The sequence below is a fragment of the Trifolium pratense genome, linkage group LG2 (genome assembly GCF_020283565.1).
Source record: "Trifolium pratense cultivar HEN17-A07 linkage group LG2, ARS_RC_1.1, whole genome shotgun sequence".
NCBI classification, from domain to species: Eukaryota; Viridiplantae; Streptophyta; class Magnoliopsida; order Fabales; family Fabaceae; genus Trifolium; species Trifolium pratense.
In genome coordinates, this window is record NC_060060.1 from 63,737,213 (window position 1) to 63,759,972 (window position 22,760).

At 35.2% G+C, this 22,760-nt stretch overlaps 1 protein-coding gene across 1 annotated transcript; it reads right to left on the bottom strand.

Annotated features, from left to right (window-relative positions):
* Positions 1-18,103: 18,103 nt before the first annotated feature.
* Positions 18,104-21,703, bottom strand: LOC123911377 (acetate--CoA ligase CCL3-like). The gene is made up of 4 exons (XM_045962778.1): positions 21,666-21,703; positions 21,306-21,533; positions 19,801-20,388; positions 18,104-19,203 (listed from the first exon to the last, which is right to left on the bottom strand). Exons 2-4 carry the CDS (start codon positions 21,522-21,524, stop codon positions 18,307-18,309), a joined length of 1,704 nt encoding a protein of 567 aa, XP_045818734.1. The 5' UTR covers positions 21,525-21,533; positions 21,666-21,703; the 3' UTR covers positions 18,104-18,306.
* Between the last annotated feature and the right edge of the window lie 1,057 nt (positions 21,704-22,760).

Below are 22,760 nucleotides of genomic sequence, written 5' to 3' on the forward strand. Positions count from 1 at the left end.
ATCTATGAAACACTTGAAGGTGTTTGGTTCCTTGAGTTACAAGCATGTGCCAGATACAAAGAGAAAGAAGCTAGATGACAAAAGTGAACCTGTGATATTTGTTGGATATCATAGAACTGTTGCATATAGACTGTATAATCCCATATCAGACAAGATAGAAATCAGCAGAGATGTGAAAGTACTTGAGAATGAAAGCTGGGATTAGAAACAGAAATCTGTATCTAAGAAAACTTGTGAAGTGGACTTAGATGATGGATTGAGCAACATAGATGAACCAATTACTTTTGTTGATCCAAATCAAGGTACTAATCATGAAGAAGATATGCACACCTCAAGTGATGATGATGATGATGATGATAGAGTTCATCTGACATCAAGACCTCACAAAGTTACTCAGATTCCAAGAAGGTTAGTAGATTGTGAGATGGTTCCAGATAATGCTGTAGATAATGAGGGTGACATTGTGCATTATGCTATGCTTGCAGACACTGAACCTTTAGATGTCAAGAGTGCACTAAAGAGTAAAGTGTGGTTAGAAGCAATGATTGATGAGCTAAAGTCAATTGAAAAGAATAAGACATGGGACCTGTGCAAGCTACCTTCAAATAAAAGAGCAATTGATGTGAAGTGGGTGTATAAAGTGAAGCAAAACCCTGAGGGCCAAGTAATCAAGTACAAGGCAAGACTTATGGCCAAAGGTTTTCTGCAAAAGCAAGGCCTAGACTATGATGAAGTGTTCTCTCCTGTGGTAAGGCATGAAACTATAAGGCTGGTTATTTCACTAGCTTGTAGCAGAAGATGGCCTTTATTCCATTTAGATGTAAAGTCAGCATTCTTAAATGGACCATTGGAAGAAGATGTATATGTCAAGCAACCACCTGGTTTTGAATTGAAAGGTAGAGAAGATAAAGTGCTGAAATTGAACAAAGCCTTGTATGGTTTGAAACAAGCTCCAAGAGCTTGGAACAAGAGAATTGACCAATTCTTTGTTGTACAAGGATTTGTGAAATATAGTGTAGAATATGGTGTGGCATATGTTAATCATATATTTGTAAGTTGATGACTTGTTAGTGATTTGTAGCTCATTAACAGAAATTGAAAATTTCAAATCACGGATGAAGAGTGAATTTGAAATGACTGACTTGGGAAAACTCACCTATTTCTTAGGAATGGAGCTGTTATATACTGCAAAGGGGGTGATACTGCATCAAGCAAAATATGCCACTGAGATTTTGAGAAAGTTTGAAATGCTTGATTGCAATTCATCAGTCACACCTGCAGACACAAGACTTAAGCTGGAAGTATATGAAAACAGTGATACTATGGACTCTACTATATTCAGACAATTGATTGGTTCACTAAGGTACTTGTGTCAAACTAAACCTGATATTAGCTATGCAGTTGGCTATGTAAGCAGGTTCATGAGCAAACCACTGAAGCCTCATATATTGGCTGCTAAGAGGATACTCAGATACATCAATGGCACAATACACTATGGTGTGTTATTTCCATACTTAAAGGATAGTGTGAAACTTGAATTAAATGGATTTTCTGATGCTGATTGGTGTGGAGACAAGGTAGACAGGAGGAGTACAAGTGGTTATTTATTTAAATTTCAAAATGCACCGGTCTCATGGTGTTCTAAGAAGCAGTCAGTGATTGCTCTCTCTAGCTGTGAAGCAAAATAGGTTGCAGGATCCTTGGCTGCTTGTCAAGCTAATTGGCTACAATCACTTCTCAATGAAATGAAGATCATTGACAACATCACAGTAATGCTGAAGATTGACAACAAATCAGCAATTAACTTGGCTAAAAATCCTGTTAGCCATGGTAAAAGTAAACACATTGAGACAATATTTCACTTCCTTAGGCACCAAGTCAACAAAGGAAAGTTAAGCTTGGAGTATTGTTCCACTAACAATCAACAAGCTGATATAATGACTAAGGCTGTGAAGAGAGACTAGTTCCTCAAGCTCAGGAGGGAAATTTGGATTGTATGCTTCAATATCTTGTCTTAAGGAGGAGTATTGGTTTGACTAGTAATTCAAGCTCTGAAGCGTTTCAGACTCTGAAGCAACATAGCCTCTGAACCTTGCAACCTCTGAAGACTGATAGAAGTTCTGAAGCATATGAAGCTCTAAAGCTATGTTTTGCTTCTGATGCGCGTTTCTGTTTTCTTAGCTTTTTAGAGGCAGTTAGTTAGTTAGTTTTTGTACTGTTGTAATTCAGTTACTTTTGTTTGTCCTAGGTAGTTAGGCAATTATCTTCAGTTGAAGTAACAAACTTGTATATAAACAAATAAGGACCTTTGTGGAAGAATAAGATTTTACTTTTCCTTTATTCAATTTCTGCTTATTCTAAATTCATTCTTCATTCATCTTTCATTCGTCTATGCTCTTTGTTTTGGGTTAATCCCCAACACGGAGTTGTTTGTTTTGAGTCCCGTCCTTGTACGGTGTTTTCCCGTTGTTGTACGGAGTTTCTTTTGTTCAGATTTGCAAGTTTATTTCTGTTGGGTTTTTGTATGTTGGCTACATTTTTTAAAAACATCTTTTAGCCAAGTGTTGAGACATATGTGCATACATCATGTGTTGAGACAGATGTACGTACACATTGGAACAACACCTGTGTGACTGACTGCGCGTCAGCTAACATTATTTTATATTCAATCTTTTGAAGATTTGCTGGAAGAATTATTTCGTGGTGACTTATACAACAAGGCGCACGTGGTCCATTGTTTCTGAAGGCAGCCGAACCCTAGTTCTATTTTCTAAAGGAATAAAATAACTTTTAGAAAATATAATATTTGTTTCAAAAATATATCTTGTGAAGATTGCTGCAGAAAATATAAAAGATTTATTTCAAATAAATCTTTGTGCTTCAAGAAGATTAGAAGATTTAATTTTAAAAATCTATTTACAACAAATATATTTATGGGAGGAATATTTGATGCAAAGAAAGATTTGGTAAAAATATATATTTTGCATCTAGAAGATTTCTTGGAGCTGAAGAATTGTGAAAAGTCCACGAGGCTCTGCTATTTAAAGGGTGCTACTAACCCTGTTTTATGCACCGAAACTTGAAGCTAAAATAGAATATCAAGATATAGTCTTTTAAGGGTTTCGTGTCTTTAAGCCACTCTCTAGGAGAGTTGGTGTAAAGTGAACCACTCGAGTTGTGAGATGGTCACTATGTCCTCACTCAGAAACCTGTAGGTAATGAGTTGAGAATTGTACTTGGAGGAAGCTTTTAAGCAACTCAAAATTGTGAACTTAGTCGTTGGCTAGGTGTTAATGTCATTGAAGTGTGTCTTCATCTTTGTCAAGGAGAGTATCTCCATTCTGTTGTTATTGAAATCCTTACTGGTTGTAAGGTTGAGGGGAGTGAGACGGGGTCTCATATCTAGGAGTTCCTAGGTAGAAGTTGCATTGGGTAGGGATTAAGTGAGGAGTTGTAAACGGGAGAGTTTAGCTCTGAATTAATACTGCTGATAGTGAATTTCCTCCTGGATTGGTATCCCCCAGATTAGGCTGTTAGGCTGAACTGGGTTAAGAATTATGTGTTTTGTTTATGTTTTTCAGTATCTGTTTTTAATGCTCTGCTTTATTGTTCTTACTGCTTAGACAAGTGTTACGACAAGTGTCTGAACATCGTGGACAACACGTGTCTATTGTGTACCAGAATTTCAATTGGTATCAGAGCAGGCATCCTGTTCAATTGGTGAGATCCTAAGGAAGATACTTTCTGGTTATGAACAAGTAAGAAATACTGAAAAGTTGTTTGGACTTGGAGAAGTTTATATTTGTTTGAATGGTCCCTAGAAGTGGAGGATGGACTATTCATGGCAAGGTGTGTAGCTTTGGTGTTGAGCTGCTGTATGGTTTGATTTATTTTCAAACCTATGTTAACCTGTTGCACCTGGAGTGTGGAGTTTGTGCAATGGTCATTATGGTGTGCCTGAGTTTGTTGAGGAATTTTTCTGGTTTGAAATCCGCTGCATATATATATGATGGAAAACTCCTGGCGGTTCTGAGTGTGCAACACTCTATTCTCTTCTGAAGAGGTTCAACTAAGTTGTTAGAGATGCCAACGATACTTGAGGGTGATCTCAAGTCCACTCATAAAGGCACTCATATATGAGTTTGTTGAAGAGAGATCTGAATGAACTTATGAGCAATTTATTTTTGCTTCCAACCCTAAAAGTCAACCTCTAGTTGCTTTGATAAAGGATCTCTTGGTGTGTTCCTTGAGAAGGGGACTGATGTCCTCCTAGATGTTGGTACATCTGACCAGCAGTATGCAGATGTGTGTTTTGCTTTTCCTGTGGAAGCTTGATAAAGGTATCTCATTCAGATTCTTTATGTGGAGGTCAAGCTCAAATGTCAAGGACATTTTCTCTGACATCTGGAGAATCCTTATGATCAAAGGAGCCAGATTTATGGAATCTTGTTTATGGCCATGAAACAGATTCTATTTGGAGGAGAGTAACTTACGTATACGAACCACAAGATGTGCAGCTATTGAAGGGGAGAATGTATAATTCTCTAGAGTGCTCTGAGAAGTTATTAATGAGGAGTCCTTAATCTGAAGCTGGGAGACCTTGAACACATGTCAGGCGTAATGTTTTGACATCCTTATAATGAGAATTTATTTTTCTCAATATGTCTAGTGGTATTTCTCTAAAACATGATGGAGGTTGTTTACTCTAAACTTGATATTATCAAGTCTACGAGAGCATGGAACTCTTGTTCTGTTGTAGTAAAAAGAACTTCAAGCGATTATGAACATTGGAGCTGTTTCAACTTATGTTCAATGGTTGAATTGTTATCTGCACTTTGGAGTGTCATCCAAATCACCTAGGATAGGCATTTCAGTTGTTTCTAGCAAAGAGGAGTTATTATTTTTGGGAGCAAAGGATTATTGTTCTTTGGTATTGAAAGTTGATCAACTACTGATGGTTGATTCTCTTGTGTCCCCCTGCTGTTGTTAATTATGATGTTGGTGCTTCCACTAAGGCCACAAGTGAGTTGCTGCTGATTCACTCATGGAACTCATCCCTAAGACGGACGTTGTGTCAGATGTTGACACATCTATGGCACTTTAGACAAATGTAGTACCAAGTGTAGGTACATCAGTGGCACCTGCAACTGCCACAAATGTTGGTACATCTGGGGTACCTGAAACTATCCATGATAATGCTACTAATAAAGATGAAACTCCTGTGGTAGCAAAATCTGGTAATACCCTTGTGGATTACTCTGAGTCAGATGAAAGTAGTAAGTCCCTATCGGAAGGTAAGGGAGTGAGTGATCCTGAAGTTGTCATCATGAGTGACAATGTTGTTGGTGACAAACATGTCACAAAGGTGTCTGATACTGGTGTTGCAAGAAGGATTAGGAGTATAGGCAGGTCTGTGTGAGAGGCAAGTGTGTTCATTTCTCTCCCTCCATAATTAACAAATTTTTGGGAAGAAGTGATGAGGAAGTAGCTGAGCTGGAAGTCACAGATAATGAAATCTGTAGAACAATTTGCTGCTGTTAATTGGGTTCCTACCACTCATTCCAGTAATGTAGCCAAAGAATTGGCTAGGTTCATCTATGCTGTTGGAACTAAGGCTAGGTTTGATTATGATGCTTATGTCTTTTATGCCACTTTGGAACATGCTGTTTCTTTTGCTCTGCAACTACCCATAGCATTTCCTACTTTACTGTGTGGTATTGTTCTTGACCAACATCCAACTATTCTTATGGATGCTGATGTTCCCTGTAGAAGATCATGGGATTTAACTGTTAGTAGAAAGTTATTGTCTGGGACACATGTAGATCATGGTGTAGGTACATCTGCTCAGCCAATGGTTGGTACTCTCACTAGGAAGCAAATGAAAATTCTTATGTTCTGAATGTGTTTCTGATATCTTGTGCTCAGATATGTGATATTCAGAGGTGATTACTACTAGTATATGTGACTGTTTTAGATCTGTTTCTGAAACTTCTGGTTTGATGTTCTTATGTGATTGTTGAAGATGAATTTGGTATATGCCTCTTTAAGTTGAAACTGGTTAATCTTCATATGTGTGTGTGTAACTCTGAGCTAGATGTCCTAGAAATTATGTCACCTGATAGGAAGAAAGATGACATGTAAGTGTTCCTTCTTAGATGATGTCTCTTTCATTTTAAAGAAAGTGTCGAGAAGTGGAAATCTATGTTTTAATGAAGATAGGAGCTATGAGAAGTGTTATTGGAACAATGTTTTCTTATGCCCTTGTCATGATGTGCAAACAAGGGGAAGATGTCTATTTTATGAGTGTTGACTATGATGTTTTATGTGGTGGATATGATATGGTTCCTCCACTACTGATTTATATATGATGAGGTATGTATCCCATTGTGTTATCTTCGGTAGTAGTAGCTTCGTGCACTATGTGGTTGATGTGATGAAGATAGTATAAGTTTATGGCTTATGACTTATGATCTTCATGTTATACTGTTGGAGTTTGGTCATGGTATTGTGGATGAAAGCTCGCATGTTCTCTTTCCACTACTTTTGTTCTCCGTATCTTTTGTGGGCCTTGCCCTGGATTTCTAGCACCTGTGCGTGCCTATGGTCTGTAATATGTGCACTCTGATATTTTGTTTGTCTGCTACTCTATGTTTTGATATGCATCATGTTTGTCAAAATTATGGCTAAAAAGGGGGAGTAGTGTGTGTGTGACAAATGTGTGGACATATGTTCTTACATCTGGTGAAGTTGATGTTCTTATACTTCTATGCTCGTATTGAGGGGGAGTGTGAGTTATATATATGCATGTGTTGAGGGGGAGTAGAAAATTATTCTTTCTCTATCTGATTTTTCATATGCATGTATTCAGGAGGAGTAGTAGTGTGTGACTAGCCTGATAATGTGTTCTGATAGCTTATGCTCTGATAGTGTGCTTGATGGTTGTGGGAGTGCTATGTTCCTGATGTGTGATGTCATGCCTGATATCTAGACATCCTGATATGATGCACTACTAGAAAAGTTCTAAATAACGACGGAATTTAGAGACAGAATTTAATTTGTCACTAATTGAGACAGAATTAGAGACGGAATATAATGATTAGAGACCACATTTGAAAATTTCATATTAGAGACGAATTATAGAGACAGATATGCCCGTCACAGTTTTTTTCGGTCTCTAAATCCGTGTCTAAAATGTCTAAATTATTTTAAGAAATAAATCAAATTTATGCAGAGACAAAATATAGAGACGGATGAGAGTGGAGACCAAATTAATTCAATCTCTAAATAAAAAATAATAATTAAAACAAAATTTTTTCTCTGTTATTTGTATTGGAACCAAAACTTTACTTTCACTTGAAGAATCCCTCCAACTCCAAAATTTCCCTAATTTCCATTTTCACTTCCCCCCATCATTTCCCTCTCAAATAAAATTTTCCTAATTCGATTTTGACAAAACCCTAACTGCAATTTCATTTCCACAAAGAAGACCTAATTCTATTTCACATTCGCTCTTAAGCAAAACCCTAATTTCATTTATGTGTTCTTCTAGTGTTTCTGTTGTTCGTTTTTGCTCCCGAATTTTTCTTGATATATCGTTCATCTGGGTTACTTTCGTTCGTCTAGGTTGCTTTCTTTCATTTGGGTTCCTCTCATTCTTGTGTTTGTCTGGTTTCCTTTCGTTCATTTGGGTTCCTCTTGTTCCATCTAATTCTTGTGTACCTTTCGTTCCTCTAATCAGTTCAATCTTTTGTTGCTACTCTTAATTCACATTCACTCCTAATTTCATCACCACCTAATACCCATTTTCCACACACAATGACACTATTGGGCTCAGTCTTTCAAACAAGGTATCTAATCCGTTGAAATATATTCCAAAGAAAGGTATCTAATTTGTTTGTTTGTGTTTTGTGCTAGGATTGCTTCATATGTTGATTTGTCATCTCAGGATAAAGAGGATGGATATTAGCTTAATAGGTATTTTATTAATTTGATTTGTGTAACGGATAAATAGATTCTAGGGACGAAACCGATAGAATCAAGTCTCAAAGTAGGAATTCTAATGAATTGAATAGAATTCGGTACAAGTAAGATTATGCAAAGATAAATTGAGAGTTGTTTTTAAGAGAAGAAGATAATGTTTCATTCATTCATTGATTTCTTTCAAACGAGGCACAAGACCTTTAAATACAACTCTCAGGGATAAAAATGTAAAATAACATAAAGTAAATTATTTAAAATAAACTACTTAATTCCTAATACTTATTTCCTATTACAATACCCTCCCCTTCAAACATCCTTGTCCTCAAGGATGATAATTTCCAAGTACCATGCTTAGGAGGTAAAAACTTCCATTTGAGTAGAACTAAAGAAACATGAACACTTCCCCTTTGAATCATTTTCCTATGTAGAATAGCCACAACAAGATCAAAATTAGCAACAAACTTCTGACATCCATGCTTTGGAAGTCAATCCTTCAACTTGGATAAAACTTTAGGAGCACGAAAATTACCCTTGCAGATCATCTTCCTATGTAAAACAATTACCAACATTGTGTGTTGAAATATTAGCAAAAAATCCTTAGTTAAATTGTAGAAAGAAGCATAAAGTGGTGCTACACATAATTTCCAAGCAAGAGAATTGTAGACATGAGTCAACATGTTTTTCTCATTATCCAACTTATCCTCTTTCCAAAAGTTTGCTACTGCATAACTTTGCACCATCATATTAACAATCAGAGCAACATCTTCAACTAAATTTGCATGTCTGTAATCTGAAATGGTTGCAATATAGACAGCTTGGACTAGTGCACCAAATTTTGGCCATCTCACAGTGTTTAAAAAGGCTAGATGTGACACAGAAACAATTTCTCCAAAACCCCTAAAGGACTTATATTCTCCAAGTGCTTTTACCCAAGCTTCTTTCAACATATTTTCAAGTACAGTACCCTTCAAATTGTGTAACTCAAAGTGATTATTCAACAGAAAATGGTATGACAAAGTGACATCTTCATAGGCTTTTGACCAACCATCAATTGTTATAGCATAGTCCTTCATCATGCTATATATTTGAGTACTAAGAATATCCCCAGCAGGGTATTGTGTGATGCAACAAAGTTTTACTAGTGTGCTGCTTAGGAACCAAACATTCCTTATTGGGGGAATAAAGAAACTGCCATTCAGTGTTCCAAATTTTTGCAATAATAATAGAAAGAGTAAGACGATTGCATGGGGTTCCTCTACTAGCTCTGTTAAGGTGATGTTTCCATCACATGAAAAATATGAACAAATTTCTCTAAAGGATTTTCTCATTCCCCAAACAAAGAACAGTTTAGGCCAAAAACAAGAGAATGAAGTGATCTTAATGAACAACCAATCCTCCTCCAATAAATTGTTTTGTAATTCTCTTTCAGCCCACCTACCATTCATCAATAAGGATATAGTCATCGGAAACTTTACCACAAAAGGAGTTTGCCTTCCAAAATTTAAAAACTCCAAAGAACACAAAAGCAACATGTTGCATAAGGTGTAACAATCAGGCGCCATCCATATCAAATGTAGGCCTTTGGAAAAATCAAGAGAAACACCTTCAGACTGATAATTTGTGCACATGCTAAAGACGGCATTCCCAACACATATGTGACACTCTAGCATTTCATCCAACATTTGGAAGGAACCATCAATTTCATCAACTGAATTATGATAAACACAATTTAAAAACAAATTTGTTCCCCAACAATTAAGTAGATTAATCCACATTGTCCTGAAAAGCCTCTTTACGATTTCATCATAATACCCCCAAACAAAATTAGAAGCATAACCTTCAATAAGGAAATAGTAGTGAAAAACCTTGACTATGGCTTTTGTCCTCTGAAAATCTTGATCTGGTGTCATTGGCGGCGGTAATGTCAGAGTCTCCGTGGCATTAGAATTGTCGTTCGGTGGTGTGTGAAACAGCAACCTTTCAAATATGGCATGTTTAAGCTTTTCCCAGTCCAATATTGGGTCTGCAATTCTCAACTCCTTTACCCAAAACCATGGCAGTTTCATCGTACATGTTGGTGCGAGGCTTGCCGAAGACTGCAATGGACTTTCACACGTCGTCGAATCTCGGTGGCTTGTCTTTGGTAGTTCCGGCGGTGGAAGACTAGATAGCCATTGTGAATATTCAGAGTTGTGCCACTGTGGCTTTTCATCAAACAGTTGGCAGGAATTTTGAAACAATGAAAATGAATACACACATGCAGGTGCGATTGATACAAAATGCTTTGTGGTGGTAACCGGCAAAAACAAATTGAGTGATAGCATTGGAATGACAACCCTATCGGGTGGTTCCGGTGGCGGAATTATTGCCGGAATCGAAATAGGGAGAACACAGTGGGTGTCATGACGATTGCCTAGGATAGAAGAGTTGGTGTCGAGATGCTCCATCTTCGTGTTGGTTTCCAATCCAGCATCTGCGACCATTTTTGCTTGACCCTGCGATTTCTCTGCATTGTCATCGAATGGAGAATATGAGAGAAAAAGAACAGAATCGGCGAGGGGTTGAGATTTTTGCGAAACTGTGGTTAAGGCTAGGGTGCCACTATTAAGTTGCATAGCTTCCTCTTCATGTGGCCCTGTGTAAACCCTTGACCCATCAATTCTACTTAAATTCTGCGTGACAACTTCACTTTCTGGTTTCACTTCCTCGTGTTGTTCTTTGTGTGGTTCTTCGGTGTTGTTTGCTACAAGGCCATCCACCTGCTTCCAGAGAGCTTCATATTCCGATTCAGATTCTTCTTCTTCATCTTTCATTACTACCTGAATATTTTTATGATGCCACAATTGATGTTCAAAGTTAAGAGGTTTATCACATATGAAGCATAAACCCATTTCCATCTTGTCTTCCGCATCAAGTGCATTCAAAATTTTCACCAATTTGTATTTTGGACCCATAATGTCCGATGAATCGAAGGCTCAAGATACCAATTGTAACGGATAAATAGATTCTAGGGACGAAACCGATAGAATCAAGTCTCAAAGTAGGAATTCTAATGAATTGAATAGAATTCGGTACAAGTAAGATTATGCAAAGATAAATTGAGAGTTGTTTTTAAGAGAAGAAGATAATGTTTCATTCATTCATTGATTTCTTTCAAACGAGGCACAAGACCTTTAAATACAACTCTCAGGGATAAAAATGTAAAATAACATAAAGTAAATTATTTAAAATAAACTACTTAATTCCTAATACTTATTTCCTATTACAATTTGATTTCTCTATTACTACAGTTTGTTCTCTACAGTAATTTATCTGCTTTTCTTCCTGCTATATGTTCTGAATTGATTTCTTTGTTGGTTTTATTTTCCATTAACTTTTGATGTTCTTTCATTTTTGCAATCAAATTAAGAAATGTTGGCACTAAAAGGGGCGTGAGTTTCATTTGTGAACTCATTGCCTGTCTATGACAATGTGACATTTGACAAACTCTTAGCTACAACTAGTTAGCTAAGTTGTGTTTTATGCACCATTGCAGCAGAACGCCGAACTCTATGTGTAGAACCGGAACTTGTGATTTACAATTCATAGCCACAGTAGAATTTAGAGTTATCATGGTGGTGTTGAAAATTTTGGGGTGATACAGGCCCTTGATCCTAACACAAATGCAGTTATAATTTATATGTATAATATGCTTTACTGTATACTTTAATATATAAGTTGGTTTTTGTTTTGTTAAATTCTTGCTCCAGCTTCACTAATTGTGAACTTATAATCATGTGTAGCTAAATCATTTGGTTGTGGCAGTAGTTGTAATTGAGCTTGAGTAATAATCCTGTTGGATAGGGGCACATCTAACTGTACCATGGTGGTATAGCTTGAAGATAACTTAATATGAACTAGAAGCATGATTGAATGTCTCTGGAAAAAAAAACCATACAAAACTAGGAGTATTATTTATATATCCTAGATTTTATTTAGTAATTGGTGTCACACTTTTTTGGATTTATGTTTGGCCTTAAGCAAACATACAAAACTACTTGTACTTTTGTAAATAAACAAAAATACAATAATTGTGACCTTAAGCAACTGATCCTGTAGCAATTGAATGACTAATTGTGTTGTTTATTTCATTAGATCACAACATTTCTCATACCTCAATTCTTTTATCATGCTTCATGAAGAATTTCTGTAAACAATAGCTTTAACTGGAATGCCTAAGTTTTTGAAGAATTGAGTTGTTTATTTCATTGATCCTGTAGCAATAACACTCAAATTATATGTAGGAATTTCAGGGGAAACCAACTTTCAGGTTACGTCTCTACAACTCTTCTTCTAGAAAGATCAAGGAATAGATTACTTACTTTGAGGAATTACTTTATGTGTGTAGATAGTTTACTTAGAGAAAGTCAACTATTAGGACCATGATGGAAGGTATATTATGTGTTTTCGTACTGCTTATTTAACAATGTAATTCAATATTTTTGCATTCATTTGCCACTGAAAATGATTTACTGCAATATTTATTTGAAACTAGTTGATGCATTATACAGTTATGCTATTAATGAATAATTAACTTTTGTCAAATGTTTCACTTTGCATGTCAAGTTACAGCTGCTCCAATAAAAGCTTTTTTTTTTGCTGAACTAGTCAAGCTTCTCTTCTCGTGTCTTCACTAGTAGGTCAGTTTCTTTTGCTAGCTTTATGCATTTCTCATTTCAAATTTGGTTCAATATCTAACAATTATCAACGTTTTTTTATGTTGTTTCAAAATAAGAGACACATAACTTTGTTTTGGTTTTGGGAGAGTTACCTATACATAGCGAAGACAAAGAATGTTCTATTTGTATCCCTCTTTTTTGCTTTTAAATGCATGACACCAGATTTACCTATATTGCGGAGACTGAATATTTTTCTATAATTTCATGCATTTTGAACCAGTTCTTCATAGGGGTGGCAGGGGTAGTACAAGCTTGTTCATGCTATGTTAATAGTCCTTGTAGAATGAGGTAACTATTTTTCAGATTGGTGAGTAAATCAATTGTAAAATTATGTAGAGATATTTTTTGAGTCACTAGTACCTAATTTTATAGGACTTGTTTAATTTTCCATGTTCTGTTTGTATGTTGATTAATTTTCTCATTGGATTCATCTCTAACTGAATAGTAACAAAATTGAGGCCATTTAGATATGGAATATTAATTTTGACTTTTCTAGTCATATTTTCTTCTCTTTTCTATGTCACTATTCAGCTTTTCTACTGGTACCATAGAATTAGGAGTGCTGATTGGAAAAGGTGGCTATTTTGGAAATGTATTAAAAACTACACCTTATGTTTCAGCCAAGAAGATGCAGGTTACATATGTCTTTAATTCTCTCTCTTGTTAACATTACATAAATAAATAGTTCTAGTGAATGTCTTTGTAACTTTTTAATTTTTTTGGGTGCAAATTTCCTAGTGGATGCTATGCACTACACATTATCTAAAATGTTAAGCTTAAATTAGATGCAAGTGTTGGTTGAGCCTACAATTATCAATGGCTTCTTTCTTTGCAGATATATTAATACCGGTCTTGGTTCATGTTGGAATTAGGTGGCTGCAATTATTTAATTATGGTATTGGTGAGCTTAGAAAGTAAGGATTTGTTGGGCAGTTGCTCGAGGACATTATTCAAGACTATTAAATAAAATCATATTTATAGTTAGTGGGATTTAAGCATTCTGGTTTCATGATATGGCATTTGTGTAGTCTATGTAATTCCATTTGTACTTTCTTATATGTTGTATCATTTCATATAGGTTGTAGTTTTTTTGTTAAGAGCGTTGGATCTTGATTTAGGTGTAGTTCTGCATATTGTCAATGCAGAGCAACTAATGGAATATTTTATAATTTTGGCACTTCAAAATATTTTGTGTGCTTTGTGGTTGTCTTTCCTTTTAATGCAAGTGTTGTTTATTCAAAAAAATAAAATAGATTATTATCTATTTAGACTCAACATTGTAAAGTTTCTCAATTTTACATGCAGGTTTAAGCTCATATAGTCGCAACAACCATAGTGAAAATTATTTTAGAGCTGAAATTATTTTTTAAAAAATAATATTATTATTAGAGACGGAATATATAATCTGTCTCTACAGAGACAGAATTATATACGTTAGAGACGGAACTATTTTATATTGGCATCAATTTTTAGTGACAGATTTTTATTGTTAGAGACAGATAAATTCAGTCTCTAATTAGAGACGGAACAATAAATCAGTCTCTAACAATTTAGAGACCAGGAAAATAACGACAGAATTGATTCTGTCTCTAATTCTGTCTCTAACTAGTTTAGTGACGGAAATTTTGTGTTTTAGAGACAGATTTCTTCCGTCTTTATTTTCAATTTTTCTAGTAGTGATGTGTGAGAATTTATTTTTCTCAGTATGTGGGAGTTTATTTCTCCCTATGTGGTTCTTTTGTGAGAGTTTATTTCTCTCTGTTATATAACTTGTACTTCTGATACTACTATGGTACCTCTATGCCTCTATTCTTTTTTTTAATGCACACTGACTTTATTTGTCAGAATTTGTGGCTAAAAAGCGGGAGTAGTGATCTGTGATATGTAAGATCTATCTGCGTGATGTGTAGACAGATGTGATGACATCTGGTGTCTATGTTGTTGCGGTTCTTCTTGCGATGTGTTAATCTTCTAGGCCTATGTCTGAGCGGAGTAAATGTTACCTTCAGCTCTGTGTGATGTGCATGCAAGAATTCCAAAAAGCATTTAAAACTTGTAGCATAGGGCATGATCATAATCATAGTCATAGAAATATGGATGATTCATCGTGCTTAGTCATAATCATAGAAATATGGATAACTTTTATGCTTAGGATCACAATCATAGAAATATGGGTGATTTGGGTCACAGTCATAGCAATATGGGTGACTTAGTTAGTTACAGTCATAGAAATATGGGTAACTTGTACATGCTTATTTATGAATGCACACATGTGTGTCTACAACAACCATTAAGCATTGATCACTCTGATTGAATGCTTCTGCTATTACAAGGATGTTGTAGTTCCTATGGTTGACTACATTGTATGCTTGTGCTCTGTCATGCACAAATTCAGGGGGAGTGGTAGTTTGAATTCTTTCCCTATGTCTGATGTTTGATGATCTCTGTGACATGTGTGATGTCAGATGCTGAGACATCTTGGCTTTATTCTTTGGTGGCTGGGAATTTATTTTTCCTAGTTCTATGTTTGTGGGAATTTATTTTTCCCTGGTGATCTTATGTTAAATGAATGTGCTCTGATTATAGGAGTTTATTTCTCCTATCTTTCGATCCACTATGAGAGTTTATTTATCTCTATCTGCTCTGTGAGGCTATATGTGTTTATTTCTGTTGTTGCATGCCTGTTACTACTTACAAGTTATTCTTAGCTGAAGAGCTCTCTTGGAAGTAGCTTTGTTGTGTTACCTTCTTTCCTAGTTGTGTGCTCATGTTGACTTGAAGGAAAGTATAGATTGTATCTAGGCATGGCAATAAAACCCATACCCGCGGGTACCCACCCAAATCATACCCGCTATGACGGGGAATACCCGAGTTGACTGGGTTTGGGTTCGGGTTTGGGTTTTCCCCGATTTCAAAAGATGGGTTTGGGGCGGGTAATGAGTACATTGATACCCACCCCGAACCCTCCCCGCTTATACTAAAAATTAGATTTCAACTCTTTTAAATTAGAAACGCTTAAACAATCTCTTAAATTAGGTTTATATATTTATTTTTTATTTTAATTTGAGTATTAAACAAACCATTTTCTCTATTTTTTTTTCTTTATTTAAAAAAATATTGTTGAAAGAAAATAATTTTGGACATTTAATACTTTTTTAATAAAAAAATACTAAAATATAATCTAAATTCATGTGAAAAGAGGCGTAATGGGGATACCCGAAACCCGATGAGGATACCCGATCCCCGTTGGGTATGGGTTTGGGGTTATCATTTTTATCTCCGCTCGAATTTGGGATGGGTTTGGGGAAACCCGAACTTTATGGGTTTGGGGAGGGCAAAACCCGTCCCCACCCCGCCCCATTGCCATGCCTAATTGTATCTCTCTAAAGACTGGTCTAAAATTGTTTTAGCCAAAATTTGCCAAAGGGAGAGATTGTTGGGTTTTTGTATGTTGGCTACATTTTGCAAAAACATCTTTTAGCCAAATGTTGAGACATATGTGCATACATCATGTGTTGAGACAGATGTACGTACACATTGGAACAACACCTGTGTGACTGACTGCGCGCCAGCTAGCGTTATTGTTTTATATTCAATCTTTTGAAGATTTGCTGGAAGAATTATTTCGTGGTGACTTATACAACAAGGCGCACGTGGTCCATTGTTTCTGAAGGCAGCCGAACCCTAGTTCTATTTCTAAAGGAATAAAATAACTTTTAGAAAATATAATATTTGTTTCAAAAATATATCTTGTGAAGATTGCTGCAGAAAATATAAAAGATTTATTTCAAATAAATCTTTGTGCTTCAAGAAGATTAGAAGATTTAATTTTAAAAATATATTTACAACAAATATATTTATGGGAGGAATATTTGATGCAAAGAAAGATTTGGTAAAAATATATATTTTTCATCTAGAAGATTTCTTGGAGCTGAAGCATTGTGAAAAGCCCACGAGGCTCTGCTATTTACAGGGTGCTGCTAACCCTGTTTTATGCACCAAAACTTGAAGCTAAAATAGAATATCAAGATGTAGTTTTTTAAGGGTTTTGTGTCTTTAAGCCACTCTATAAGAGAGTTGGTGTAAAGTGAACCACTCGAGTTGTGAGATGGTCACTATGTCCTCACTCAGAAACCTGTAGGTAATGAGTTGAGAATTGTACTTGGAGGAAGCTTTTAAGCAACTCCAAATTGTGAACTTAGTCGTTGGCTAGGTGTTAATGTCATTGAAGTGTGTCTTCATCTTTGTCAAGGAGAGTATCTCCATTCTGTTGTTATTGAAATCCTTACTGGTTGTAAGGTTGAGGGGAGTGAGACGGGGTCTCATATCTAGGAGTTCCTAGGTAGAAGTTGCATTGGATAGGGATTAAGTGAGGAGTTGTAAACGGGGGAGTTTAGCTCTGAATTAATACTGCTGATAGTGAATTTCCTCCTGGATTGGTATCCCCCAGATTAGGTTGTTAGGCTGAACTGGGTTAACAATTATGTGTGTTGTTTATGCTTTTCAGTATCTGTTTTTAACGCTTTGCTTTATTGTTTTTACTGTTAAGACAAGTGTTACGACAAATGTCTGAACATCGTGGAAAACAGGTGTCTATTGTGTACCAGAATTTCAGTTTCGATCCAAATTCTGTGCAGATTCAATGACTTTAGCGTCGTCAACGTTGCAGGTTCGGAGGCATGACTATTCTGGGCACTTGAATCTTATCATATCAATTGTAGGCTTTGTCACAGACATTAGACCGTTTTATGCTATTAACTCGGATGTTGTGAGTTTGTTCGTAGATTCATCCTATTTAGTTTTTAGCGAACTTGAATATGTAATGATTTCGATCGATGTGTTCTACTAATTTGAATGAATGAAATTATAGTTTGTTAGTAAAAAAAAAGTGAGGAGCAGCAACGCCGCGATTCCCGTGCAGACGCACGAGTGTCCTGCAAGTTATTATCATAAAAACTTGAGAGGCATTATCCTAAAACCCATACAGAAAGATTATTAAAAGTAAGAGTTTACATTAGATTTGACGCAAATTCTTGGTGAAAAATTTTGAACCAACATGGTCGAAATTGTTTGATGCGGATTCTGATTTGCTTACGATGCCGTCGTATACGTGAATGAAAATCACATCACAATTGTGGTGTGGTGTGGTGCGGATGCGGAAGCTATCGCATCAGCAATACTACAGCCGCAATTGAAGATGCCGACCGCAATTTCAAACAGATAATATCAACATTATACAAAATAGCCCTATGTATTTACATAAATCATGCAAATCGAATTTTATTGACATTTCATCCAAATAGAGATTCAGATATACGGAACAAAGTTTTACGGCGAACTACCTTTACTGCAACTGTAAGTATAAGACATGTTGTATGCTCCATATAGATTCTCTTACGGATATTAGTCATCAACGACAATAGAAACTTTGTCCTTATAACATGGTAATAAAATACATATTTTAAAGCAACTAGCTTTTCTTTATTATTTTTAAGAGCAATTAAAATATTGTCACTCAACCAACAAAAAATTAGTTCAAGGTACAAAGAAATTTGAACTCCTTAGAAGTTCCATCCCTTAAGCCAACATTGTCACTCTAATATGATTACTACAACTTGCTCATCTTAACAAGCCCCATATCCTTGGCCTTAGCCCTCAACAAATTCTTTTGTATCTTACCAGTAGCTGTCTTAGGTAATGGTCCAAACACAACTGATTTTGGGACCATATAAGAAGACATCTTAGTCCTACAAAAATGCACTATATCCTCAACTAAACCCTTTTCATTACTAATATCCACTTCTGGCTTCAATGTAACAAATGCACATGGAGACTCACCCCATTTCTCATCTGGCCTAGAAACCACTGAAGTCTCTAATATTGCCGGATGAGAATACAGAACATTTTCAATCGCAACACTACTAATATTTTCACCACCTGAAATTATGATATCTTTTGATCTATCTTTAATTTCTATATACCCATCTTCATGTTTCACAGCAAGATCACCAGAATGAAACCATCCATTTGCAAATGATTCTTCATTAGCTTTAGGATTCTTTAAGTATCCTTTCATGACAACGTTACCGCGCATCACAATCTCGCCTATAGTTTTACCGTCAGGCGGAACAGGTTGCATTGTTTTTTTGTTCACAACTTCGAGGTTTTCCAAGGCAATGTATCGAACGCCTTGTCTTGCGTGCAGCCGGGCTTGAGATTCCGGCGGAAGTGAGTCCCATTCTTTTTTCCAGGCACAGTAGACAGATGGCCCGAATGTTTCTGAAAGACCATATTGGTGTGTGATGCGGAATCCGAGTTTTGACATGCCGGAAAGAAGAGATGGAGGTGGAGGAGCACCGCCTGTATTCACATGTACGACATGAGGGAGAGGAAGTATGGTGTCCTCCGGTCGGGCATTCATTATTGAGTTAAGGACCACTGGTGCTGCACAAAAATGTGTCACTTTGTACTTGCTAATAGCTTCATATACTGCTTTAGCTGATACCTGCATATTTTGAAACAAAATTGGTTAATTAAGTGGTTGTAATGATTATTTGAAAATTGTCTTCAAGAAGATTTAACATTTATTTCTTGATATTATAAGATCAAACTCTTTAGTTTGAGGCATAAGATTTGAGTTAAGATCAAACTCTTAACACTGAGATATATTAACACAACTTTTCTTTACTAGCACGTTGTTATGATCATTCAAATAAATGCATATATATGAAAAAAACTTAGATATGTGATTAATTATTAATTAGTTAATAAATTGTTATTAGTTTGTAGCTTATTTTCATTATCAATACAATTTCGAACCTTCTTTTATCCATAGTTCCTTCTAAAATTGTAATACTATATATATACTACCAATAATTTGTCAAGACCGATTTACATACCGAATTATCGGTCTTTGTTTGGATTGATTTACCATTTGATCTAAAAATTAATTGCTAAATCGTTTAGCAAAGGATTTAGAGATTGATTAATGAAAAAGTACCCAAACTTCTAGTCTCTAACGATAGACACCGTAAATTTTTTCGGTCTCTAAATCTCGATTAATAAATTACAAATTTTTATTAGTTAATTACATTCGTCTTACCTGGCGGAGGCATATGCTAGTGCCAAAGAGAGCTGCAAGTGTCCAAATATAGCACCAACCATTACAATGAAACATGGGCAGAGTCCAAAGAAAAATCGCTCCTTCATTCATTCCCCAAATGAGCGCTGCACTATGCGACATGAGATAAGCTCCGCGGTGGTGTAGTACCACGCCTTTTGGACTAGACGTCGTTCCAGATGTGTAACCGAGAGCAATGCTCTGCCACTCATCCTTAGGAGGTTTCCAATTGTATTCAGGGTTACCACTTTGAAGAAAGTCCTCGTAATCAATGGCTCCTTTACTCAACGCGTATCTAAGCGACTTAGGGTCGCAGTTTTCATCACCAATCACAATTAAAATTGGAGGCTTGAATGTGTTAGGTTTCTCAGAGCAAATTTTCAATGATTCTTCTGCCAATGTAAAAAATTCTTGATCTACAATTACAACTGATGCAGTACAATGATCAAGAAGAAAAGAAACTGTGGATGCATTTAGCCTAATATTCACCGTGTTTAACACAGATCCTGCCATTGGAACCCCAAAATGAGCTTCATATAGAGCTGGAACATTTGGTGCAATAACAGCTACCTATTAGCGCAGTAGTATAAGAAAATTATGTTACACGTTACTTCTATTTAGCAGCTGGCCTAGAATAACATGTTTTTATCCCTAAAAATCTCTGTTTTGCTTTTAATGTTTTTAACATAATATAAACTATATATATATATATATATATATATATATATATATATATATATATATATATATATTCAAGGCCGGCCTTGAGTTTTTTGGGTTCATATGCAAGTGGCATCTTAATAAATATATAAAAAATGCAAAAAAGATAAAATAACATAAAAAAAAATAACCATCCTTGTAATTAAGGTAAAAAGATTCGCATTCTAATCCATAACAATAAAATATGTTTTAACTAGTATCCAAAAAAAAAAAATTTCTAACTAATTAAGACGAGTCATTCTTCAAACATTTTTTAAAGATAATTAATTTGTCAATCAAGTAATGTATTAAATTTATTAATACCACTACTTTGTAAAAAAGATTGTGGGTCATTAGAGACTAAAATAAAATAAGAAATTTCTTAGAGATGAAAACATGTGATTTTTTTAGACACAAAACTCAAAATTCGCAAATTTATAGGAAGAAAAACCATATTTAACCCTGACTATTAATATGATTAAGCTACACGCATAAATTAGACTAGAATAATTCAAAACTATATTTTTGTCATTTTATTAGATTTGCACTTTTTTTTTCTCTAAGAATATTTCACCGAAAGTAATCTTATTTTAGTCGTGTCAGCGATAGCGTATCTAAGTCATCAATCAAATGTTCGAACTAATAAAGCTATAACTTTATTATTATATTAATTAATTCTTAACAGGTCTATTATATTCCAGAGAATTTTGTTAACATTTTCCTTAAAAAAAAATATCTGTATTGAATTTTAAAGAGAAGAATGAGAGGGAAGGAGTAGAGCACTGTACAGTGTTTCCAAGACCAATAGAAGAGTTAGAAAGAGCTGAAGCAAATCGACGGCAACGTTGATAAGTCTGATGCCACGTGTAGTGACGAGATCCATGGATGAGTGATTTTCTAGTTGGATGAACCTTAGCTACTCTTTCTAAAAACCATAACGGCGTTAAAGCTGTGTAGTTCGCTGCGTTCTTTGGTAATTCGTCTATGTCCTCCTTTCTCATCGACATGCCACTCTCTCTCTCTCTCTCTCTCTCTCTCTCTCTCTCTCTCTCTCTCTCTCTCTCTCTCTCTCTCTCTCTCTCTCTCTCTCTCTCTCTCTCTCTCTCTCTCTCTCTCTCTCTCTCTCTCTCTGTCTCTCTCTCTCTCTCACTTTTGAACTTTCTCTTATGGTGTGGTCTGTGGTGGAAATACTAATAACAATAACCTGTCTTTATATGAGAAATTTTTAGCATTAATAACCATCTCATGGAATGGAACTAACTCATGACGTCCACATACGTAGTGCCAAGTTAGCCGACTTCTATTTTTATTTTATTTTTTTATATTAAACTAGTATGACTAGAATAGCAAGTTCATATAACCGAAAATGTATATTACAAGTGTAATTTTAAGTATTTTAAATATTAATTAGATATAAATTTTGACGTGAAATATATATATTACATTAAAATTAAATTAAATTTCAACATACACAAATTAATTTAATAATAAAATATAAGACATATATTAATTAATAAATTTAAATTACTATTTTAATTAACAACTAATTTTATCAAATACTTCAGTTAATTTATCAGCTATAAACTATCGGTCATAAACCATCAACCATAAGATAACCAGAAACTATCAGTTGACTTATCAGTCAACCGCTATATTTGCTAAAGAGAGTATAAATCTAAACTGTCCTATATCATAAAGACACTGCTTATGGTGCTACGAGTTGGATAATAATCTAAAAAGATCTACAAGACTCAATTCTAAGAGGCTCAACAATTCATAAAACAGTCTTAATTATTAATATAAATAAATTCCGCCTCTAAATTTTTTTTTTTGTAAAAGCTACCTAACTTAACTATTTAAATTATTTAGTTATATATAATATAATTTTTTATCATTGTTGACTGATTTACTTGAACCTTGTCCTCAAGGTTCTAGAGATTATCTACAAGGCCGATAAAAATTCATATGTAAAAAAATATTTAGCTCATTTTAGAATACTCTCTTGAAATTTCAAAATTCGTCAAATGTTTTCTAGAATTTGAAAATTGGCAAATACCTCATAAAATTATAAAACGTCAATCAAATTATCCCTTGACGTGGACTCTGACCGGTAGTGTCAGGGGCAATTTGATTGACTTTTTATAATTTCAGGAAAATATTTACCTATTTTTAAATTTTAGAAAGATATTTAACAAATTTTAAAATTTGAAGGATATTTAACAGTTTACTCTCATTTCCTCTAT